Here is an 18,103-nt window from a genome sequence, read left to right as displayed (position 1 = left end):
GGCTGTGCAACTAGCACCACAACCAATTTTAGAACCGTTTCATCACCTCATCCCAAAAGCATATACCCATGAGAAGTCACTGGCATTTCCTCCCACTGCCCACTCAGTCATAGGTAACCACCAACCTGTTCTCTGTCCCTGTGGATTTACCTATTCTGGCCCAGCTGCCTTTTATCCTTTCTTCCCTACTCCTGAAGCGAGCTACCCTGAGCAGAGTGTGCAGGGATCTCTCTGGCAAGCCCATCAGGAATCTGGGTAGGATTTTAGGGTGTGCCTTTATGTTACCAGTGCACCCCACCTGACCTTGAAGGCATTGGAGCAGTAGAGGACCTGAGAGCCTTAGCAGCTGCCTGGACTCTCTTCCTCCCAATCCAGGCTGGACCTTCCCTGAATGACGTGGGACATCACCGGCTTACCAACTCAAGAAGACTTCAGCACCAGCATTGGCCTTTCCCCCCCACCCAAGATTTTATTTATTTGAAAAGAGAACGAGCAGGAGGAGGGGCAGAGGGACAGAGAAGCAGGCTCCTCGCTGAGCAGGGAGCCCGAGATAGAGCTTGATCCCACAACCCTGAGATCATGACCTGAGCCAAAGGCAGACATTTAACTGACTGAGCCACCCAGGTGTCCCACCAGGACTGGCCTGTAGGGTGAAGACACTTGGTCTCTAGCTGGCCCTATTTAAAATGCCACAGTTTCATGGCACTCTGGAAATCTCAGCTTTCCCCTTTACTTCTTTCTGAACCATCTCCCCTGAAATCATGTTGAGGCAGACACTCAGGCAGTTGTTTAGAGGGAGAAAATACTTGACTGTAGCATGGGGACTCACAGGGCACAAGCCACCTGTGAAGGGGGAAGCTGTAGGCATACAGTCCTCTCTCAATCCATTATGTTCATACCACCAGATGAATCTGATTTGAATCGCCCAGGTCTGGTTCTTCCCTGAATCCCTCAGTCATTTTACCCTGCCTCTCTGGGGTTCTCCCTCCAGACATCAAGGCCCAGACTTGCCCACCCCACAGGATATGTCCCTAAATTTCCTTCAGCCCATTAAATGTGGTTTTCACAGAGCAGTTGCTGGATTCAGTAATGCCTCTCGAGTGACACACACAAGTTTTACCCTTCATTTGGCCCCAAAACTGTCTTATTCTATCAGATAGTATGGCTGCCTAGAAGTGAGCCCGTTTCCCTGATTTTCACTTGTCTACATATGCATCCTCTAGTCCCCCCCCCCCAAAAAAAAATCACATAGTCTCCATAGTCCTTCTTAGGGCAAGGAAGTTAAGCTAGAATTTTCTAAAAGATCTTTACAAATTATGTCTAAGAATAACAATTTATGGAGTCCAGTTTTCTGTTCCTACCTAATAATATGGTCTACTGTACACACAGGTATTTTTCCCCTTCCTACTTCATTGAAAGGTGCCCTGCCCCAAAGATCTTCTCTCTCTAATTCCCCCCCCCCAACCATCCCCTAGGAGTGAGATGGGGGTAGTAGTGGTCTTTGGACAATCTGACAAAAGATGGGCATGTCCTGGGGGCCCCTGCGTGGCTCAGTGGGTTAAAGCCTCTGCCTTCGGCTCAGTTCATGATCCCAGGTCCTGGGATCGAGCCCCGAATCGAGCTCTCTGCTCAACAGGGAGCCTGCTTCCCCTCTCTCTCTGCCTGCCTACTTGTGATCTCTGTCTGTCAAATAGATAAATAAAATCTTTAAATAAATAAATTTTTTAAAAGATGGGGTGTGTCCTGGAAGGATTGCCCAGCTGTTCCATAAAGTAAATAGTCCAACCTTCACACTTGTCCAGGTGCCCATGAATGACGTAGAAACCAGTAGTCCTGAACAGGGTCTGTACTGCCTGCCACTTCCTGGAATGATGTGGAAATCTATTTATGCACATCAAGTCATATGGCTACACCTTGAAGGGACTATAAGCTATTTAGTCCAGTTTCTTCATTATACATATACACTAAAAGAACCTGGGTATGGCTTAGTTAAGGGATTTAACCCAGTCATTCAACTAATCAATGACAGAGTAGGAACCATAACCCAAAACTTCTGATGACCAGTGCAGTGCTTTTTATAAAGCCTTCCTCACTCATAGACTGGGAATATCGAGTACACTCTGAGTCTCCCAGACCCATGGTGTACTCTCAGCAAGCACACAGTGAAACATACCCAGCTTCACTGCCCCCAAGAAGACAGCCTTACTCTCCTCCACATTTCCATTTTATGTGAAGCAGCCAACTCTAGGACAAATGATCCAGAAAGTCAGGAAGCAAGTTAAATAAATCTCCCTACAATTGTAATGAAAAAGTAGCAACTCAGTAAAAATATAAACTACAATTGTTTAATGGCTCAGAATCCTAGGTGGGCAAATGCTTAACTGTTCTCAGCGTCTGCAGTACTGGTTGTTGTAAACGCTTTAATCTCCAGAGCTCTTGAACTTTAGAAGCTGAAGCAACTATGAGGAATGTAATTTTATGTGTATCACCTTCATTCAGATGGTGATCGGGATCAGGATTATTGGCGGCGCTGGCTGATATTCCTGCAGAGCCATTACCCGTTTTGAGATGCCATAATGTGGGAGAAAAGGGAAGCCAACATGGAGGCACTTGGGTGGCTCAACTGGTTAAGCGTCTGCCTTCAGCTCAGGTCATGATCCTGGTGTCCTGGGATCGAGTCCCACATCAGGCTCTTGGCTCGGCAGGGAGTCTGCTTCTCCTCTGCCTCTCTCTCTCTCTGATCTCTCTGTCTCAAATAAAGAAATAAGATCCTTAAAAAATGCCAAAAAAAAAAAGAAAGTCAACATCAAGGCTATATATTCTAAATGAGAGTAAGGTTATGTATGTTGGAAGTTTTTTGAGGTGATCATAGACTTTGGAAACCAGGAGGGACACTGCAACTGTGTGTTATTCATTGACTCACAGGACTTTTGCATCCATAGGGGCCTTGAAACACAGTCTGCTCATTTAAAGAAGGCAGAAAGAAAGGTCAAACGATGTGTCCAAGTTCATGCCACAGGCTAGAGTCAGAGCAAAGGTTATTCCAGCCTACTCTTCGAATCCAGTGTCTATATTTGCACTGTGATCAAAGAAGGGGGGAAGGAGTAAAAAAATTAATTTGCCAACATCTGGAATATTCCCTTAAGGGCTTATAGTTTTAATAATCACTTCAATATATATGATCTTCTTCTTTTTATTTTTCTTTTTTTTAAGATTTTATTTATTTTAGAGAGAGAGAGACACAGAGATATGAGAGAGAGAACACAGTGGGCAGAGGGAGAAGCAGACTCCCCAGTGAGCAGGGAGACCGACATGGGGCTCAATCCCAGGACTCTGGGATCATGACCTGAGCTGAAGGCAGACGCTTAACCAATTGAGCCACCCAGGAGCCCCCAGATATTATCTTCTTAATGCTTATTATAATCCTGTGATGAAAGAAGGCCATTGTCCTCTATTTTGCGGCTGGATGAACTAAGGCTCAAATAAAGTGGGGGACTTGCCCAAGATCACACATCTCTCAGGGGCCACAGAGCTGGGACTTGAGCTGTGTCCTTAGCCCAGGTTCATCTATAAAGTTTGTCTTATCAATCTATCTGGCTTTATAAATGTCCCCCAGGCCAATATGTCTGTACCCACATGTTCCTAGACCAAGTCTTGGCAGACTTTTGCCTAACTCTATCAGCATTTTAGATGTTGTAAAGTCCTTTGTGTCATTAAATCAGGAAAATGGGTACAAGCTGATGAAGGAATCCTTGGCTGACAGCTGATTCTTGGATGTTACTGTATGCCATGTTTTATAAAGTATGTTCTAGGAGTTTCTTAAACCCTAGGTACAAAAGGACTAGCTGTTTGTTTCTAATTTTCATCTGTCCTGGAAGAGTAGGGTTTTTTTTAAAGATTTTATTTTTTATTAGGCACCTGGGTGGCTCAGTCCTTAAGCGTCTGCCTTCGGCTCAAATCATGATCCTAGCATCCTGGGACTGACTCCTGTATCAGGCTCTCTGCTTAGTGGGGAGACTGCTTCTCCCACTCCTACTCCCCCTGCTTGTGTTCCCTCTCTCTCTCTCTCTCTCTTTCTCTGTCAAATAAATAAATAAAATCTTTTTTAAAAATTTAGAAAAAAAAAAGATTTTATTTATTTACTTATTTTAGAGAAAGAACACAAGTGGGGCAAGGAGCAGAAGGAGAGGGACAAGCAGATTCCACACTGAGTGCGGAGCCCAAGGGGGGCTTGATCTCAACAGGAACTCATGACCCCAAGATCATGACCAGAGCCAAAACCAAGAGTCAGAGGCTTAACTGACTGAGCCACCAGGCACCCCTAGAACAATAGTTTTGATAATGCAGTAAAAAATGTATTATTAGAACAATAATCACACACTTGATTATTACAGCAGTATCACACTGCCATAAACATTTCTAATTGCTTATTCACAATTTTCTGTACTGATCTTACTGCAGGTCAGTTAACAGTTCACAGACCAGCATGGGTCTGCCAACCACATTTTGAGAAATACTATTCTAAGCAACGCCATTCCTGAGAGAAATTCCCTGAAGAGAGCCCCTTAATCAAAGAAGTTTGGGAGACCCCATAAGTATCAGTACACATTAGTATATTAAATTTGGGAGACTGTGTTAGTATCAGAGCACCTTAACATATTAAAGGCTCTGAGAAGTCCTGCAGTTTCATCATTAATTAACTCAGCATTTCCCAAACTGACTTCAAAACTCATTGTTCATGCAATACCTTTCAATATCCTGCAGAATTCATATTTCTGGAAATACAGTTGGCTCAGTCTTGCCAGCTACGTGCAAAGCACGGGTCCCAGGCATGCCTAAAATGAAAGCCTTTGTCCTTTACCCATCTCCTCATGTGCTTCCTCTTAAAATAAATAATAATTCTTTACAATCTTTATTCTTTTGGTACACAAAGTCCTAGCTGCCTTTTACCATCTCCCATGCCTATTTCTACCTCTTGCTTAGCACTCACTGTGGGTGACCTTGCCCACAGAGAAGAAGATCAAAGTATCGTGTCCGAGACCACCCACTACACTCTGCCATTGCAAATATATCTCTGGCCTACCTTCATAAAGGTGACTCATGACAGGTCGTCATCTTTTTCAACCCTACCTTTCACAAGCAATAAAAATCCTCTTTCCTATTTTCTCATTGTATGATAAATTTTCCTCTATTTGTAATGGTAACTGTACACCTAAACAGAATGTATAACTTTGACATAAAACACAGGCAGTGTTGTTCCATGAGCAGTGGTACCTCCTGTGATGCCTCACTCCACTGCCCTACTCCTGCTTTCCACCTTGCACACTACGTGGGCTCTCATGACCTCCGGTGGGTGGTCCCCTGCCTTCTAATGGGTAATCTCAACCCTGAAATGTATCCCATGGAAATTCCAAAGCATTGCTCTCGTTCATATTCTCTTGACAGTTCTAACCACTGTCATTCTGTGTAAGCTGTGGGTTGTTCCTCCTAACCTCTTTGTTATGGTCACCCAGTGACCTTCAACAAGCTCTAATCTACTCTTCATCCTACTGATAGCTCTGCATTCTTCCTCAGCAACTCCAACGTCTGCACAGAGCTGCCTCCAGATAGACCCCAGGTACTGAGTCACACCCACCTCTCTATAGTCACCACCAGGTAATGAGCTCCCCTTATAGCCAGGCACTATGCTAGGATGCCCTAGAGATACGAAGTGAGTCAGCCAGGCTCCCTGCTGCTGGAGAATCTCAATTCCCAGGCTCTGATGTTGTGACATGTGTAAGAACATCTGTTGAGATCTCGGGGCAAAAACTTCCAAACTGCATTTCCCCAATTACTAATATTAATATTAATATTAATATTACTCATTATTTCATGAGACATTAATAGAAAGCTCCTGCTAAACACAGTTCTAGGGCTAAATAATATTTGGGAAACATAATTATATGTGCTAACACATATTGTGAATTTTGAAGAAGAAGCTATGTATATAGTAGGTTTTGCCAAAAGTACTTGACCTGCAAACCATCTTTTCCAGGAACCCATTGGAGACAGTATCATTCCTCTGACACCATTTGGGAAATGCTGGTTTGGAAGTAGCTGTAGCCCACTCAGTCCTGCTAAATGCCAAGGACCAGACTGAAGTGATTCCAATATACAGCCTGGTTAGGTGGAAAACAGATATCTCTTGGTGATTTCCCTTAGCTCTGTCTTTTGAATAATAAATAAGTTCAGTCTGCACCTGATGCTCAATTACTTACATTTCCATAAGTATATTGTGTAATTTACCATCTAGAGCTCTAATGACTTCCCAGTCTATAGTCCTAGCCCAGACTTCCCTTCCCCCTAACTCAAGAGCTCCAGGGCCCATATATCGTGCTGTCTGCTGGACAACCACCTATTGGAGATCTTTTTTTTTTTTTTTAAGATTTTATTTATTTATTTGACAGACAGAGATCACAAGCAGGCAGAGAGGCAGGCAGAGAGACAGGAGGAAGCAGGCTCCCTGCTGAGCAGAGAGCCCGATGCGGGACTCGATCCCAGGACTCCGAGATCATGACCTGAGCCAAAGGCAGCGGCTTAACCCACTGAGCCACCCAGGCGCCCCCCTATTGGAGATCTTTAACAGAATGTCCAACAAGCACTTCAAATGCAATTTCTCCCACATAGAAGTGATTACTGCCCTCATAAAATTCTTTTCTCCATCTGCATTCCCTGATGGCCTCATTACCACCTTCCAATCAGAAACCTGGGACTTGTTCAGAATTCTACCCTCTCAGCCAAGTTGTCATTAAGTCCTCCTGATTCTATCTTCTAAGGAGCTCTTGAATTTGGTCCCCATATTCCACCCCCAACTGTCATTGTCTAATTTGGGGTGGGTCCTCACTATGCTGGTTTTCTTAGGTCAGATTTTCTGGGAAACAGACTCTGGGTTTCTGAGACTTGCATGTAGCCAGAGTATCTGAGAGAGCTATGGAGAACAGTCCCTTTTGAGGGAGTAGAGGATGAAAGACCAGGCTGAAGAAGTTGAACTTTGATAGTGGCCAGAATAAGCTCAACCAATTCTGTGGGGTGCTATAGAACTGGGTGATCCCTCAGAATTGTCCCAACATGATGCAAGAGGTTGGGGAGGGGTGCATTCCCCTACTCCCCTCACCCCCCACTGGATATAGGCAGCCTCCCACCCCACCCCCAGGGCAATTCCCAGAATGGCCCTCAGCTGAGGGCCACCAATCACCAACTCTTGGAGCAGGTGGAGGAATGAGTGCCTTACTCCTGAGGGAATTGGGATGGTAACAGCATCCTTGTCCCTAATCTTACTGCTTTCCATTTTATCCCCACAACACCACCAGAGGGGTTTTTCTAGACCCAAATTTAATCATACTCTACCCTTTCTCAAAAATCTGTCAGTAATGCTCCTTACCAACAAGATAATTCAGTTGTGATCTTTGTCTACTAACATTTATCAACCCTTCATGAGCACTGCTCCCCATGCTGCACGTGAGTTTGTCTCATGTCTCTCATTAGCAAACTCCTACTCATCCTTTCAGGCCCCATGTAAGCACCCCCTCCTCTATGATGCCTTCTTTAATATCCTCAAGCAGGAGTAATAATCCTGTATATTCCTTATATAGATAGAGTCATTTACTTCTGTGATCATTAGACTGACTTCCTTTAGAGCAAAACCTGTGTCATTCACTTGTGAAGATGAACGAATGAATCCATCAGCCATGTACATCAGTATTGTATAAAGCTGGTCTACATGGGCTAATTCAAACTAACTAGAGGTGCCTTCCATCTAGTCAGCTGTTCTTTCAGAGACTTAATCTAGTTGCCCACTGAGGGCCCTTAGTCCCCAGTGAGAGGCAGGGATGCTGTTCGGGGAAATTCAGCTGGTTCTGTACAGGTAGCGCAGTGCTCTGAGGGATTGAGCATGTAGTACAATACTTCCCATTATGTTGATGCTGTCTCTCATGTTGAAAAGGGAGATAGCCAGTGACCTACAGGATTTGTTATAAAAGGTACCATATGGCATGACTGGCCTCAAGATCTCTCTTTTACGACTGAGCTTTCCCTTCGTGTCCATTCTGAAATTCTTGCCCTCATAGTTCCCTGGAATTGGACCAGTGGTACTTTGGTTGGGGTAAATGCATGCTAGGGCCTAGGCAAAGGAATTCATCTGTAGAAGAGAATTTCTGTGTCTGTTTTTATTTTTCTCTTTTCAAAATTTTTATATTTTGTAATGTATATCATATAGTAGTAGAGTAGCACATATATTTAATTTATAAATAAATAATGTTAAGAAGTGTACACTAAAAACATTTTTTTTACTAAGTAGCACATCGTTAAAAAAAATTGGAGGGGACGCCTGGGTGGCTCAGTTGGTTGAGCAGCTGCCTACGGCTCGGGTCATGATCCCAGCGTCCTGGGATCGAGTCCCACATCGGGCTTCTTGCTCATCGGGGAGCCTGCTTCTCCCTCTGCCTCTGCCTGCCATTCTGTCTGCCTGTGCTCGCTCTCTCTCCCTCTCTCTGTCTCTCTGACAGATAAATAAATAAAATCTAAAAAAATAAATAAATAAATAAAATTGGAGACCACTAGATTGGACTCCGAAGACTGGAGTCTTTTTTTTTTTTAAGATTTTTTTTTTTTTTTAATTTGACAGACAGATCACAACTAGGCAGAGAGGCAGACAGAGAGAGACAGGAGGAGGCAGGCTCCCTGCTGAGCAGAGAGCCCGATGCGGGACTCGATCCCAGGACCCTGAGATCATGACCTGAGCTGAAGGCAGAGGCTTTAACCACTGAGCCACCCAGGCGCCCCCGAAGACTGGAGTCTTCTTCAGCCTTCTTTCATTAGCTTTTCAGCTGATCTGACTGCTGAGCTAAGGCCCTAGGGAAACTCTAAAATCCAGGAACAATTAAGAATGAAAGATAGGGGCCCGCAGGAGAGCACGGCTAGGTGAGGAGAGCACAGAGACTGCATCTACGCAGAGCCAATGAACCACCATCTAGTAAGACACTGAGAACCTGGAATACAAAGAGGCTGGAGGTGGAGCAGAGGATATCCCTCCTACCTGACCCCTATTACCTAAGGGACCAGACTCTAGCCCAGTCCTGAACTTGGGGCTTGGAGATCAGAGCATCCAGGGTCAACCTCAAACTCTGGACCCAGGGATATTCCCCCACCCCTAACCTGGGACCTATCCATTTCCCATGCTCAGCCCCAAAGCTGGGATCTGGGACCAAGGCATTCTCTTGAACCCTGGACTAAGGCTTTGAACCCCACCCCAGCTTTGAACGCAGGTCAGGGCATTGTCAAATCTTGAACCCAGGATGCAAGTATTCCCAGCCCCCATCAGGACAGAGGATTCAAGCCTATTGACCCTGCTGAACATTTGGTTCCAGGTAACCCCTGCATTCACCATACCCACTTGGCCCTCTCCAGCTCTCTTTAGGGATTCTGCCCCTCCTCTCCAAAGTTCCACATTAATGAGGACCAAGGGGTAGGGTGGGGCAAGGTAGGGGTAGTCCTGATCCAGAATAGAACATCTGTTTCAGTGTTACTACTACAATAAAGGCTGTTGTATCACTCAGGCCAAGAAAGGAAGGGAAGGAAGGAAGGGGGAAGGGAAGGAGAGGGGAAGAAAGAGGGAGAGAGGAAAGAAGGAAGAAAGAGTGGGAGGAAGAGAGAGGGAGGGTGGAAGATAGATGGAAGGAAGAGTAACAGTCTCTACCTCAACCAGGAAGATGCCCCATCTGCCTCTCACTGTGACTGGAGCTCACGTCAGAGTATAGCCAGCCAGAAACGAAGATAGTACTGGCTGCTCCACAGTGCCTATGTAGGATGATGAAAGACAGCAATCTGATTGGAGTCAGGACACAGGCGCTTTGTCTTAAGTTGCATTAACATAACCAGAGCATCATTTTTACATAGATTATATGGTTATCTCAGGATGGCCATAGATATTGATTGATGGGGGAATTGGGAGTGGTCTCTGGTCTCCAAGCCCCAAGGTACACTCCCTAACATTGGAGACTGTTTGATGGGTATGACAGCATGCTATTTACAGTTTCCTTACATATGGAGTTGCCTGCGAGACAAAAAAGATCAGAAGGAGAACAAATGCAATTCCTTTTTATATTGTTTTCAGACTCTTAGGCTCTTAGTAGTCTACCAGGAGCAGACTATAAACCCTTCGAAGGGTACAGCCACTTCTGGCTAATAAGATTTTGCATGAGCAAAGCATTTCAGTTAACATCAATTTTGCCTGCACTATTTCATACATCCTTACCACAACCCAGCAAGGAAGGGATTTTTAAATTTTTTTTTAATTTTTATTTATTTTTTATTTTTTGTCAGAGACAGAGAGAGCACAAGCAGGGGGAATGGCAGGCAGAGGGAGAAGCAGGCTTCTTGCTGAACAAGGAGCCTGATGCTAGGACCATGACCTGAGCTGAAAGCAGAAACTTAACCAACTGAGCCACCCAGGTGGCCCATTATTCTTATAACCATTTTGCAGAAGGTGATATAAAAATTCAAGCAGCAAGTTTGCTTTGCCAGAACACTATCTTCTGCAGACGAAGTATCTGAGGCCAAGGTGGAGTTCATTGGTTTCCCACTCACGACGGACAAAGAGCAGATGCTTACAAAGCCAGGACCCACACCCAAGACTCACAGAACCCCATCTCCAAATTCTCCATCCTTATATCACGCTTGCTTCTCATCCCACCATGGTACTAATATTAGAGCTTGGCAACCACAAAGTGGTCCGTGAGGAATGGCAAACAAATGTTACTGGCTCTGCCTTTCTACTTTTGAATCTCCTGGGCAATTTGTTCTAACATCCACTGTGATTTTTTTGCAGCATGCAAAAGGAAAGAACAAGAACATGGGAAGGATAGAGGCAACACACCCAAAAAGCCCAGGTTGGTCTTCACAGATGTCCAGCGTCGAACTCTACATGCAATATTCAAGGAAAATAAGCGCCCATCCAAAGAATTGCAAATCACTATTTCCCAGCAGCTGGGGTTGGAGCTGAGCACCGTCAGCAATTTCTTCATGAACGCGAGGAGGAGGAGTCTGGACAAGTGGCAGGACGAGGGCAGCTCCAATTCAGGCAACTCATCTTCTTCATCAAGCACTTGTACCAAAGCATGAAGGAATAACCACAAACTAAACCTCGGTGGAAAAGCTTTAAATAAAAAAAATTTTTAAAAGACCAGGACCTCAAGATAGCAGGTTTATACTTAGAAATATTTGAAGAAAAATAAAAGTGTTATTTATAGTCCAAAGAAACCAAAGACTTAGCTCACCTGCATTCTGACTTTGTTCGGAGACACACACTTCAGCGGGGCAACGACTTGGCAAGAAAAACCATGAGCCGGAAAGCACCACTGGATCTCACACCTTCAATCCATGATCATTCTCGCTGTGCTTGGCTGTTTCGTGGTTTGGAGCATACTGATTTTGAGCCATTGAGTGGACCTCTCTTAAGACCAGACTTTCTCATCTGTTCCACCATGCCTCGAAGGTGTATGGTGTCTCAGTACTGTGTGTGGGTACGTGAGTGCATACACACATACACACACACACATACACACATGCACACACCACCAGTGGTTAGGGACTTAGGCAGGGCTGGTCTTCAGGAAGGGTTGTGCTATAGGGGTGCAACCAACATAGTGTGGGGTTGTCTGAGTTCATTGGATAGGAGTGTGATTTCGCTCGTCTAGCCTAGCGTTTGAACCTGCCAGGCCTGCAACCTAAATGCAGATTCAAACCCAGCAAAGAAAATTTGAATGACACCTAAACCAGTGCATTCTCTTTGTTTGTTAAGGAATGTTCAGATATTTTTTAAGAAATGAAACAAGAGTCCATCCATTAAAAAAAAAAATCACCTAGGTACCAAAGAACACACTTAATATTATAGTGCAGGTATTTTATTGCAATGATTTTAATAACCAAAGCTATTTTTACACAAGATACTATGTAAAGTTATACGTATGAACTGATCTAGCTGTAATACACATGCCACATAGGATCATGACTATTATTTATGACTCTTGACACATTTGAAATATTAGTTTTCAGAACTGGCAAGAAAGAATGTAGCTTCAGGGAAGCAATTAATATCATAAGAGAGAGGTCAGTGTAGTGGACAGGTACAGCCAGATGGCACACTCCCTTGCGGGATCCGTAAATGACACTTAAGTAGACACATAGACATGATGCCATAATCTATTTATAGCTGAGAAAACCTGGGGATTCTTCCATAGTAGGACCCCATTTGTAAATTAGAAAACTAAGTTTAGCAGAGCAAGTAATTAAATTAGAAAATTTGTTCTAAGTAATGCTTTTTTAGTAAAAGACCACTGAATAAAGGATATCATACTTAGGTTAATTTGACTTAAAGTTGCTTTATGCATTTGACACCAAATACCTTTTTAAAATACTCTGCAAACCCACAAAGTGAGCAGACCAACATTATTATTAAAAAGAACTATCTAGCATTTGTAGCCAAATTGATTTCATTGCAATCACAGATATTGTGTGACTTGGACATCACTAGAAATAGCAGATCCAACTGAGAAATGGTGGAACAGCGTAGAAAACACCAGAGTTCTAGTGGAAGACTTTAGGTTGTCTAGGCACAAAGCTATTTATTTCACTAAGCATAGCCTCCAAAGTGTACTACATTCTTTCTTGCTACTGCATTAAGCTGGAAATTTTATGACATGGAGTTCACTCTCTAACGGAGACAGATAGAACCCTAGACCTAAGCTTCTAAATATAAAATTTTCAATTTCTATTTTTCCGAATCACTTAACCACAGCTGGAGAAATCAAGGGGGAAGAAAAAAAGTTGACACAGTTGTAGTAGTAGTACCCAAGTGAATCACTTGCTTCCCAGAAAAATTCTCTCTGAATGCCAATGAATTGTAACTTTTCATAGCAGAGGATCCCTTTGTACTATTAGGTAACGAATTGGGTGCTCTTGGTTAATTACCACACCTAGTTAGAAATATAAAATGAAATGTAATCTCCACAACAAGTTGTTGATTGAGAGTCATTAAAATGTTACAGAAAAAAATTTGAACCATCTTGACACAAAAACCTAACTCCCTAAGGTCAAATCTGAGCATCTTGTCTAGGTCTAGAAGAGACAGACACCTGAAGAGATGAAGCTATACCTATAAGCCATCTGGCTGTCCTTCGTATCTGCTATAGAATGAGAAAAGTAAGCCAACACATGCTTCTCCTTTAATGAAACAGCGCATTTGCCTTGACACATTTTGTCTTAGTATTGGTTTTAATCTCACACCGAATTCCAGCTTAAAATTTTCCCTTCCAAACATGGCACAATTACACTTCAGCTATTAAAAGAGACCATTTCAACGGCCTCCCCTAGAGATTTGCTTAACATATAATCTTGTCAATGACATAAACCAAAAGGAGAAAAATGATTAACTTTTTGTCTCTCTCCGGAATGGAGGGGGCCAGGAGTACAGCTATATATTTATAATTTAGGAGGGAGGAAAGCCTTATTTATTTAAAACACAAGAATTTTAAATGCAGGGAAACTCAAGCTGTGTCTACACACAATCTTACCAAATTCAGCACCCCAGGAAAAACAGAAGTTGAATTAGAACATCATGTTTTTTTGTTTTGTTTTTGCTATATTACCCCTTCAGATTAATCTAATTGCATTTTACATTTTTGACCAATTATTTTGGTACTGTGTAGACACAGCCTCAAAGAATATTGCTACATTTCTAATATTCCCATCATAATGGTTTTTTGAAAAATAATCCAGTGATCCTATTTGCTAACACCAAAGATAATTTTCATACCAGCATTGAATTTGCACCCATTACACAATTTCAGGGCCTAGAGATATATTTTCTCATAAGCAGATGCACAAATTAGAGCCTGAAAAGCAATTTTTTTACTAGACTGTTCAAGCATACTCACAAACTTTGCTTTTCAAAATCATAATAGACAAACTCAGCTTCTCATGAGCAATATACTCGTTATATCATACATGACCGATGATTGCTTCTAACTTGGCATGTAGCATTGATTTACGGCTCAGGTTTCTTAACCTACCACATTCAGTGGAGCAGATCACGTGCCATTTGCTCACCCATTATTTCTCAATCCTTTTGCAAAATTCACCCAAAAAGGTACCTCAGTCTTTCATTTGTATGTTTGTTGATTCCAGTGCTACACTCACATGTTTTGGGGGTTTTTTGGTAGAGGAAGTTAGACTATTTTTGACCATCAATCATTCAGGTCCTCTCATGACCAGAAGCTTCCCTGAAAGGGGGCAAAGAGAGAGTGGGAGATGTGAAGTCTGGACACTCCAAGAGCCCAGATTTCAGTAAGTCTTCAGGTAAATGAGTTCTGGATGTCAGGAACTAATGGAAGCAGCTGGCATAGATCCCCAAACACAGAGAGAATGTGGAGAAATTCAGACGTTCCAACTGAACATGTCACTCACTCTGCCCCCCAAAAAAGCATAATTACTTTTCCAGGACAAAAAAGTGAAAGTACTACGCTACTTTTGGACTCATGCCACTCCCATTGCTACCCCAGGTGAATGATCCATCTTTGCAGGTTAAATGCAAACTTTGCTATACCAAAGAGTCCTAGGACATTTTCACATGAACTCTAAAGGCATTTTCCCTAAGAAAGGTCCTCCCTTCTTTGTACATAAAGGATGAAAACTATGCATTTAGCAAACAAAGAGAAAGCACTTCTCCCTTTCCTATCTAGTTGTTTAGGGTGCATTCAAACACCAGAGGCCATTTTGAGATGCGATTGGCCTTCTGGATTATTCTTGTGGTGTGGTTAGCTTTACAGTACATTTGGTAACTATTTCCTAAATAGGACAAAGAAGCAGAAGGTAAGAAATAGCTACTTCCACGTGTTAAAAAAAGGAAAAAAAAAAAAGGAAAAAAAGGAAAAAAAAAGAAAAAAAAGTGTAAAAATCTACTATTTATAGTGTGAACCAAAGACGCTACCTCACTCGATTTCCATTGGTGATTTTAATCACATTGATGATACCAAAGAATACCAAAGATATGTTCATGCACGGCCTTGGTCTGCAGAGGGAACTCCACCTTTTTCCCCTCCCCACTTCCCCTCCCTTCCTCACTCTTCACTCAGTGTGTAAACTTGTCTTCATTCTTAATAATAATGATACGAAATGATAACAACAACATTAGGAAATACTACTCTTACTACTGCTAGTTCTACTTGTAAATCTCTAGGCGAACATGTTGCAAACTTTGTAAACTCCTAGGACGAGTGCCTTGCTTGAACCAAAGTGTTAAACCGCTGTTGACCTCTCACCTTATACTCTTTGAATACCTCAGCCTCTTAGAAAGGCCACTAATGAAAAAAAAAAAAAAAAAGGAATAATTATTCACCGTGGTGCTTTTTCCGTGCAACCATGCAATGAAACTTTCTTTGATACCAAAGGATGACTCCCCCCACCCCCAATTTCTTGCTGATAAACCAAAGCTCCTCCTCCTCGTTCCCTCTCGAGGTTCCCCAACTTCACCGAGTCCCTTCACCAGGCAGGCCGTGCATCACTTTTACCAATTCCTCCAAATACCTCATAGTAATAAAGTTTTAGGGTTATGTTGTATAGAGAGTCTATGTGATAAGGCAGAACTTACTAGTTTGATAATTGTTAAGGTTACTTTTAAAAAAACTTTATAATTCTTATTTATTTTGTAGTTTGTATGTTTGGGATGTCCCCTGCCCCCCCCTTAGGTTTGGGGTTTATTTTCTTGGCAGAACTGCTCTGTTGCTCAAGGAAGACTTAATTTCCGGAAATGTTCCCCCAGGTGGGTTAAGGGTTGTGTAAAAATGCAAGAATGGAATAAGAAATGATTCTCATTTTGATGGTTACTTATGAAGTTTATGTGTTTCGTAGTAAATTTGTTTCCACAGGGTAAAAAAAAAAAAAAATATATATATATATATATATATATATATTCTCCTTTTTGTGAAACTGGTTCCTATTTTTCTCTATAATGTGCTGTGATTTTTTTAATTTAATTACATTTTATACGAGCTTATTTAATCACTGCTTTAATTTATGACTGTGTAGTTTTTATGGTGTATATAGTCGAATTGAAATGGCCAAAGCTTTACGTTACAATCTTTTTGTTCTTGACGCTAAGATAAGCTGAAGGCAAGAGCTTCTCTTAACAGCAGGGTGTATCTTTAGCTTTTTCTTAGCACGCACTTCAGTGTGTGTTGTGAACACTGCCAGGATCCCCCCTCAAAAAACTTGTACATGCCAAAATGAGTGTTTCAAGGTAGTCCTTTTTGTCACTTAGAAAGGAGAAAGGTGTTTATTAGTGTTCTTTTAATTTATTAATTTTTTTAAGAAAAGATTATTTTGCAGGTTAGACCTGAAATTCCAAAGAATTTAAGAGCTGTTTCATGTTTCAAAGCACCGGCATTTGTGAGATACTTTGCTACTTTTTTTTTTTTTTTAATCATTCACACGGGTATGAGAAGTAAAGGGTGTGAAAAAAAACTCAAAGAGGCAAGCTAACTTGAATTTGGAAATCCTCTGAAGTTTCACCAGGTTTCTGAACTGCTTCAAGGCAAAGGGGCAGGGCAGAGGGGCAGTTCCTCCTGCAGAGCCAAGGAAAGTATAATGGCTTCATGCCCTAACAGAAAATCAAGGCCGAGAGGCAGCTGGCCCATCTCCGGCCTGGCTGGCCAACCCATGGAAGAAGCAACATTTAATTGCTTGGCCCCAGTGATCAAGGAAAATGCTTCACAGTTACACGTTCCTCTCCACATCCGTTTCTTGTAATGTGCTACCTACAATTTCCCCCAACACCGCCTCCCCCGACCCCTGCTCCAACCAAAAGGGCAAGAGTCCCAAGTGAATGTCCCCTAGCCCTGTTAGAGTTGGTCTCTTATCGCTCTTCATCTTCCCACTACTTCTCTTGTCCACACCAGAGATGGGCCCTACCCCAGGCTCCCAGAATCGAGGCTGTTCAGATACTCGGTCCTGCTTTAGGTCAGCACACAGACATAATTCTCAGCCAACTAGCGGCATCCTCAGAAATGCCGGTGCCCACTGCTTTTTGTTTTACGTTGCTGAAATAAGTTGCTTCAACTCCATGGCATAAATCCACAGATGTAAATACTTTTCCTCTCAATACAAGGATTTTATCTTATTTTCTTTTGCAGGGGTCTTAGGGATGGGGAAAGAAAGGGAGGGCTTAGACTTGGGGTCAAATGTTCCATTTTCTTAGAAACATTTTTATACTTGTTACGTATGTTAGTAGGGCAATAAATCTGCTCTGAGCTGCAGGATGATTGGCGAGCATTGACTAGTTATTGTTTTTAATACAAATGCTGAGCAGCGAGTTACGGAAAGCCCAGGAACATGGTTGAGGAAGTAGACTTTTACCATCACCAATGAAACGCTGAACAGAGTTGGATTCACAAGGTCATATTTTCTGTTTCTGTGTTAGTTTTGGTTTTTATTTTTTGTGGTATGTTCTGCATTTATTACATAATCATTGTGGGCTCATTTTAGATTTGCCATCTGAACCAAGTGACAAGTATTTTTTAACAAAATAAACTTTCAAACATTGTCTTCCACTTGCTTGGGTAGTTGTCTTCATATCTCCCTGTGTTTCTTGTCCCTTCAGAAGGTAGCCCATCTGTCACTCACTTAGACCTGTCCCTTCCTCCCCTTCTATTTTTAGTACACCTTTGACCTTAGCTATCCTTTGAGTATGACTCAGTTTCCCTCTTCAAGTTAGCTTGATGGTTTATTATGTAAGGAGGGTGCCTAAGACAATCATCAGGTAAAAAAAAAAAAAATTAAAAATTAAATTTTAAAAAGATCAGTAGAGTAGAAAATCTTCCAAGAGCAGAGGGAGTTCTTCCTTAGCAATGAAAAAAAAAAAAAAAAAAGGTAAATACATAATTAAATAATTTAAAAACCTAACCATGAGGGGCTTAGAAGATTTTTGATAAAAGACAAATGTTGCTGTCATTTTCTTTGTCAATTAGAAAGCAGTGGTAGTTTCTACGTTGCATCTACATTTCAGACTAAATGA

At 42.3% G+C, this 18,103-nt stretch overlaps 1 protein-coding gene across 1 annotated transcript in view; it reads left to right on the top strand.

Moving 5' to 3' along the window:
- ONECUT1 (one cut homeobox 1) overlaps positions 1–17,887 on the top strand; it is a 44,235-nt gene extending 26,348 nt beyond the window's left edge. The window contains exon 2 of the mRNA XM_047738324.1: positions 10,865–17,887. Within this exon, the coding sequence (XP_047594280.1) occupies positions 10,865–11,157 (293 nt within the window). The 3' untranslated portion in view covers positions 11,158–17,887. The remainder of the gene's footprint in view (positions 1–10,864) is intronic.
- The last annotated feature ends 216 nt before the right edge of the window (positions 17,888–18,103 follow it).

The sequence above is a fragment of the Lutra lutra genome, chromosome 7 (assembly GCF_902655055.1).
Source record: "Lutra lutra chromosome 7, mLutLut1.2, whole genome shotgun sequence".
Taxonomy (NCBI): domain Eukaryota; kingdom Metazoa; phylum Chordata; class Mammalia; order Carnivora; family Mustelidae; genus Lutra; species Lutra lutra.
The sequence above is the reverse complement of the archived record's forward strand: the minus strand, read 5'-3'. Positions and strand labels throughout refer to the sequence as shown.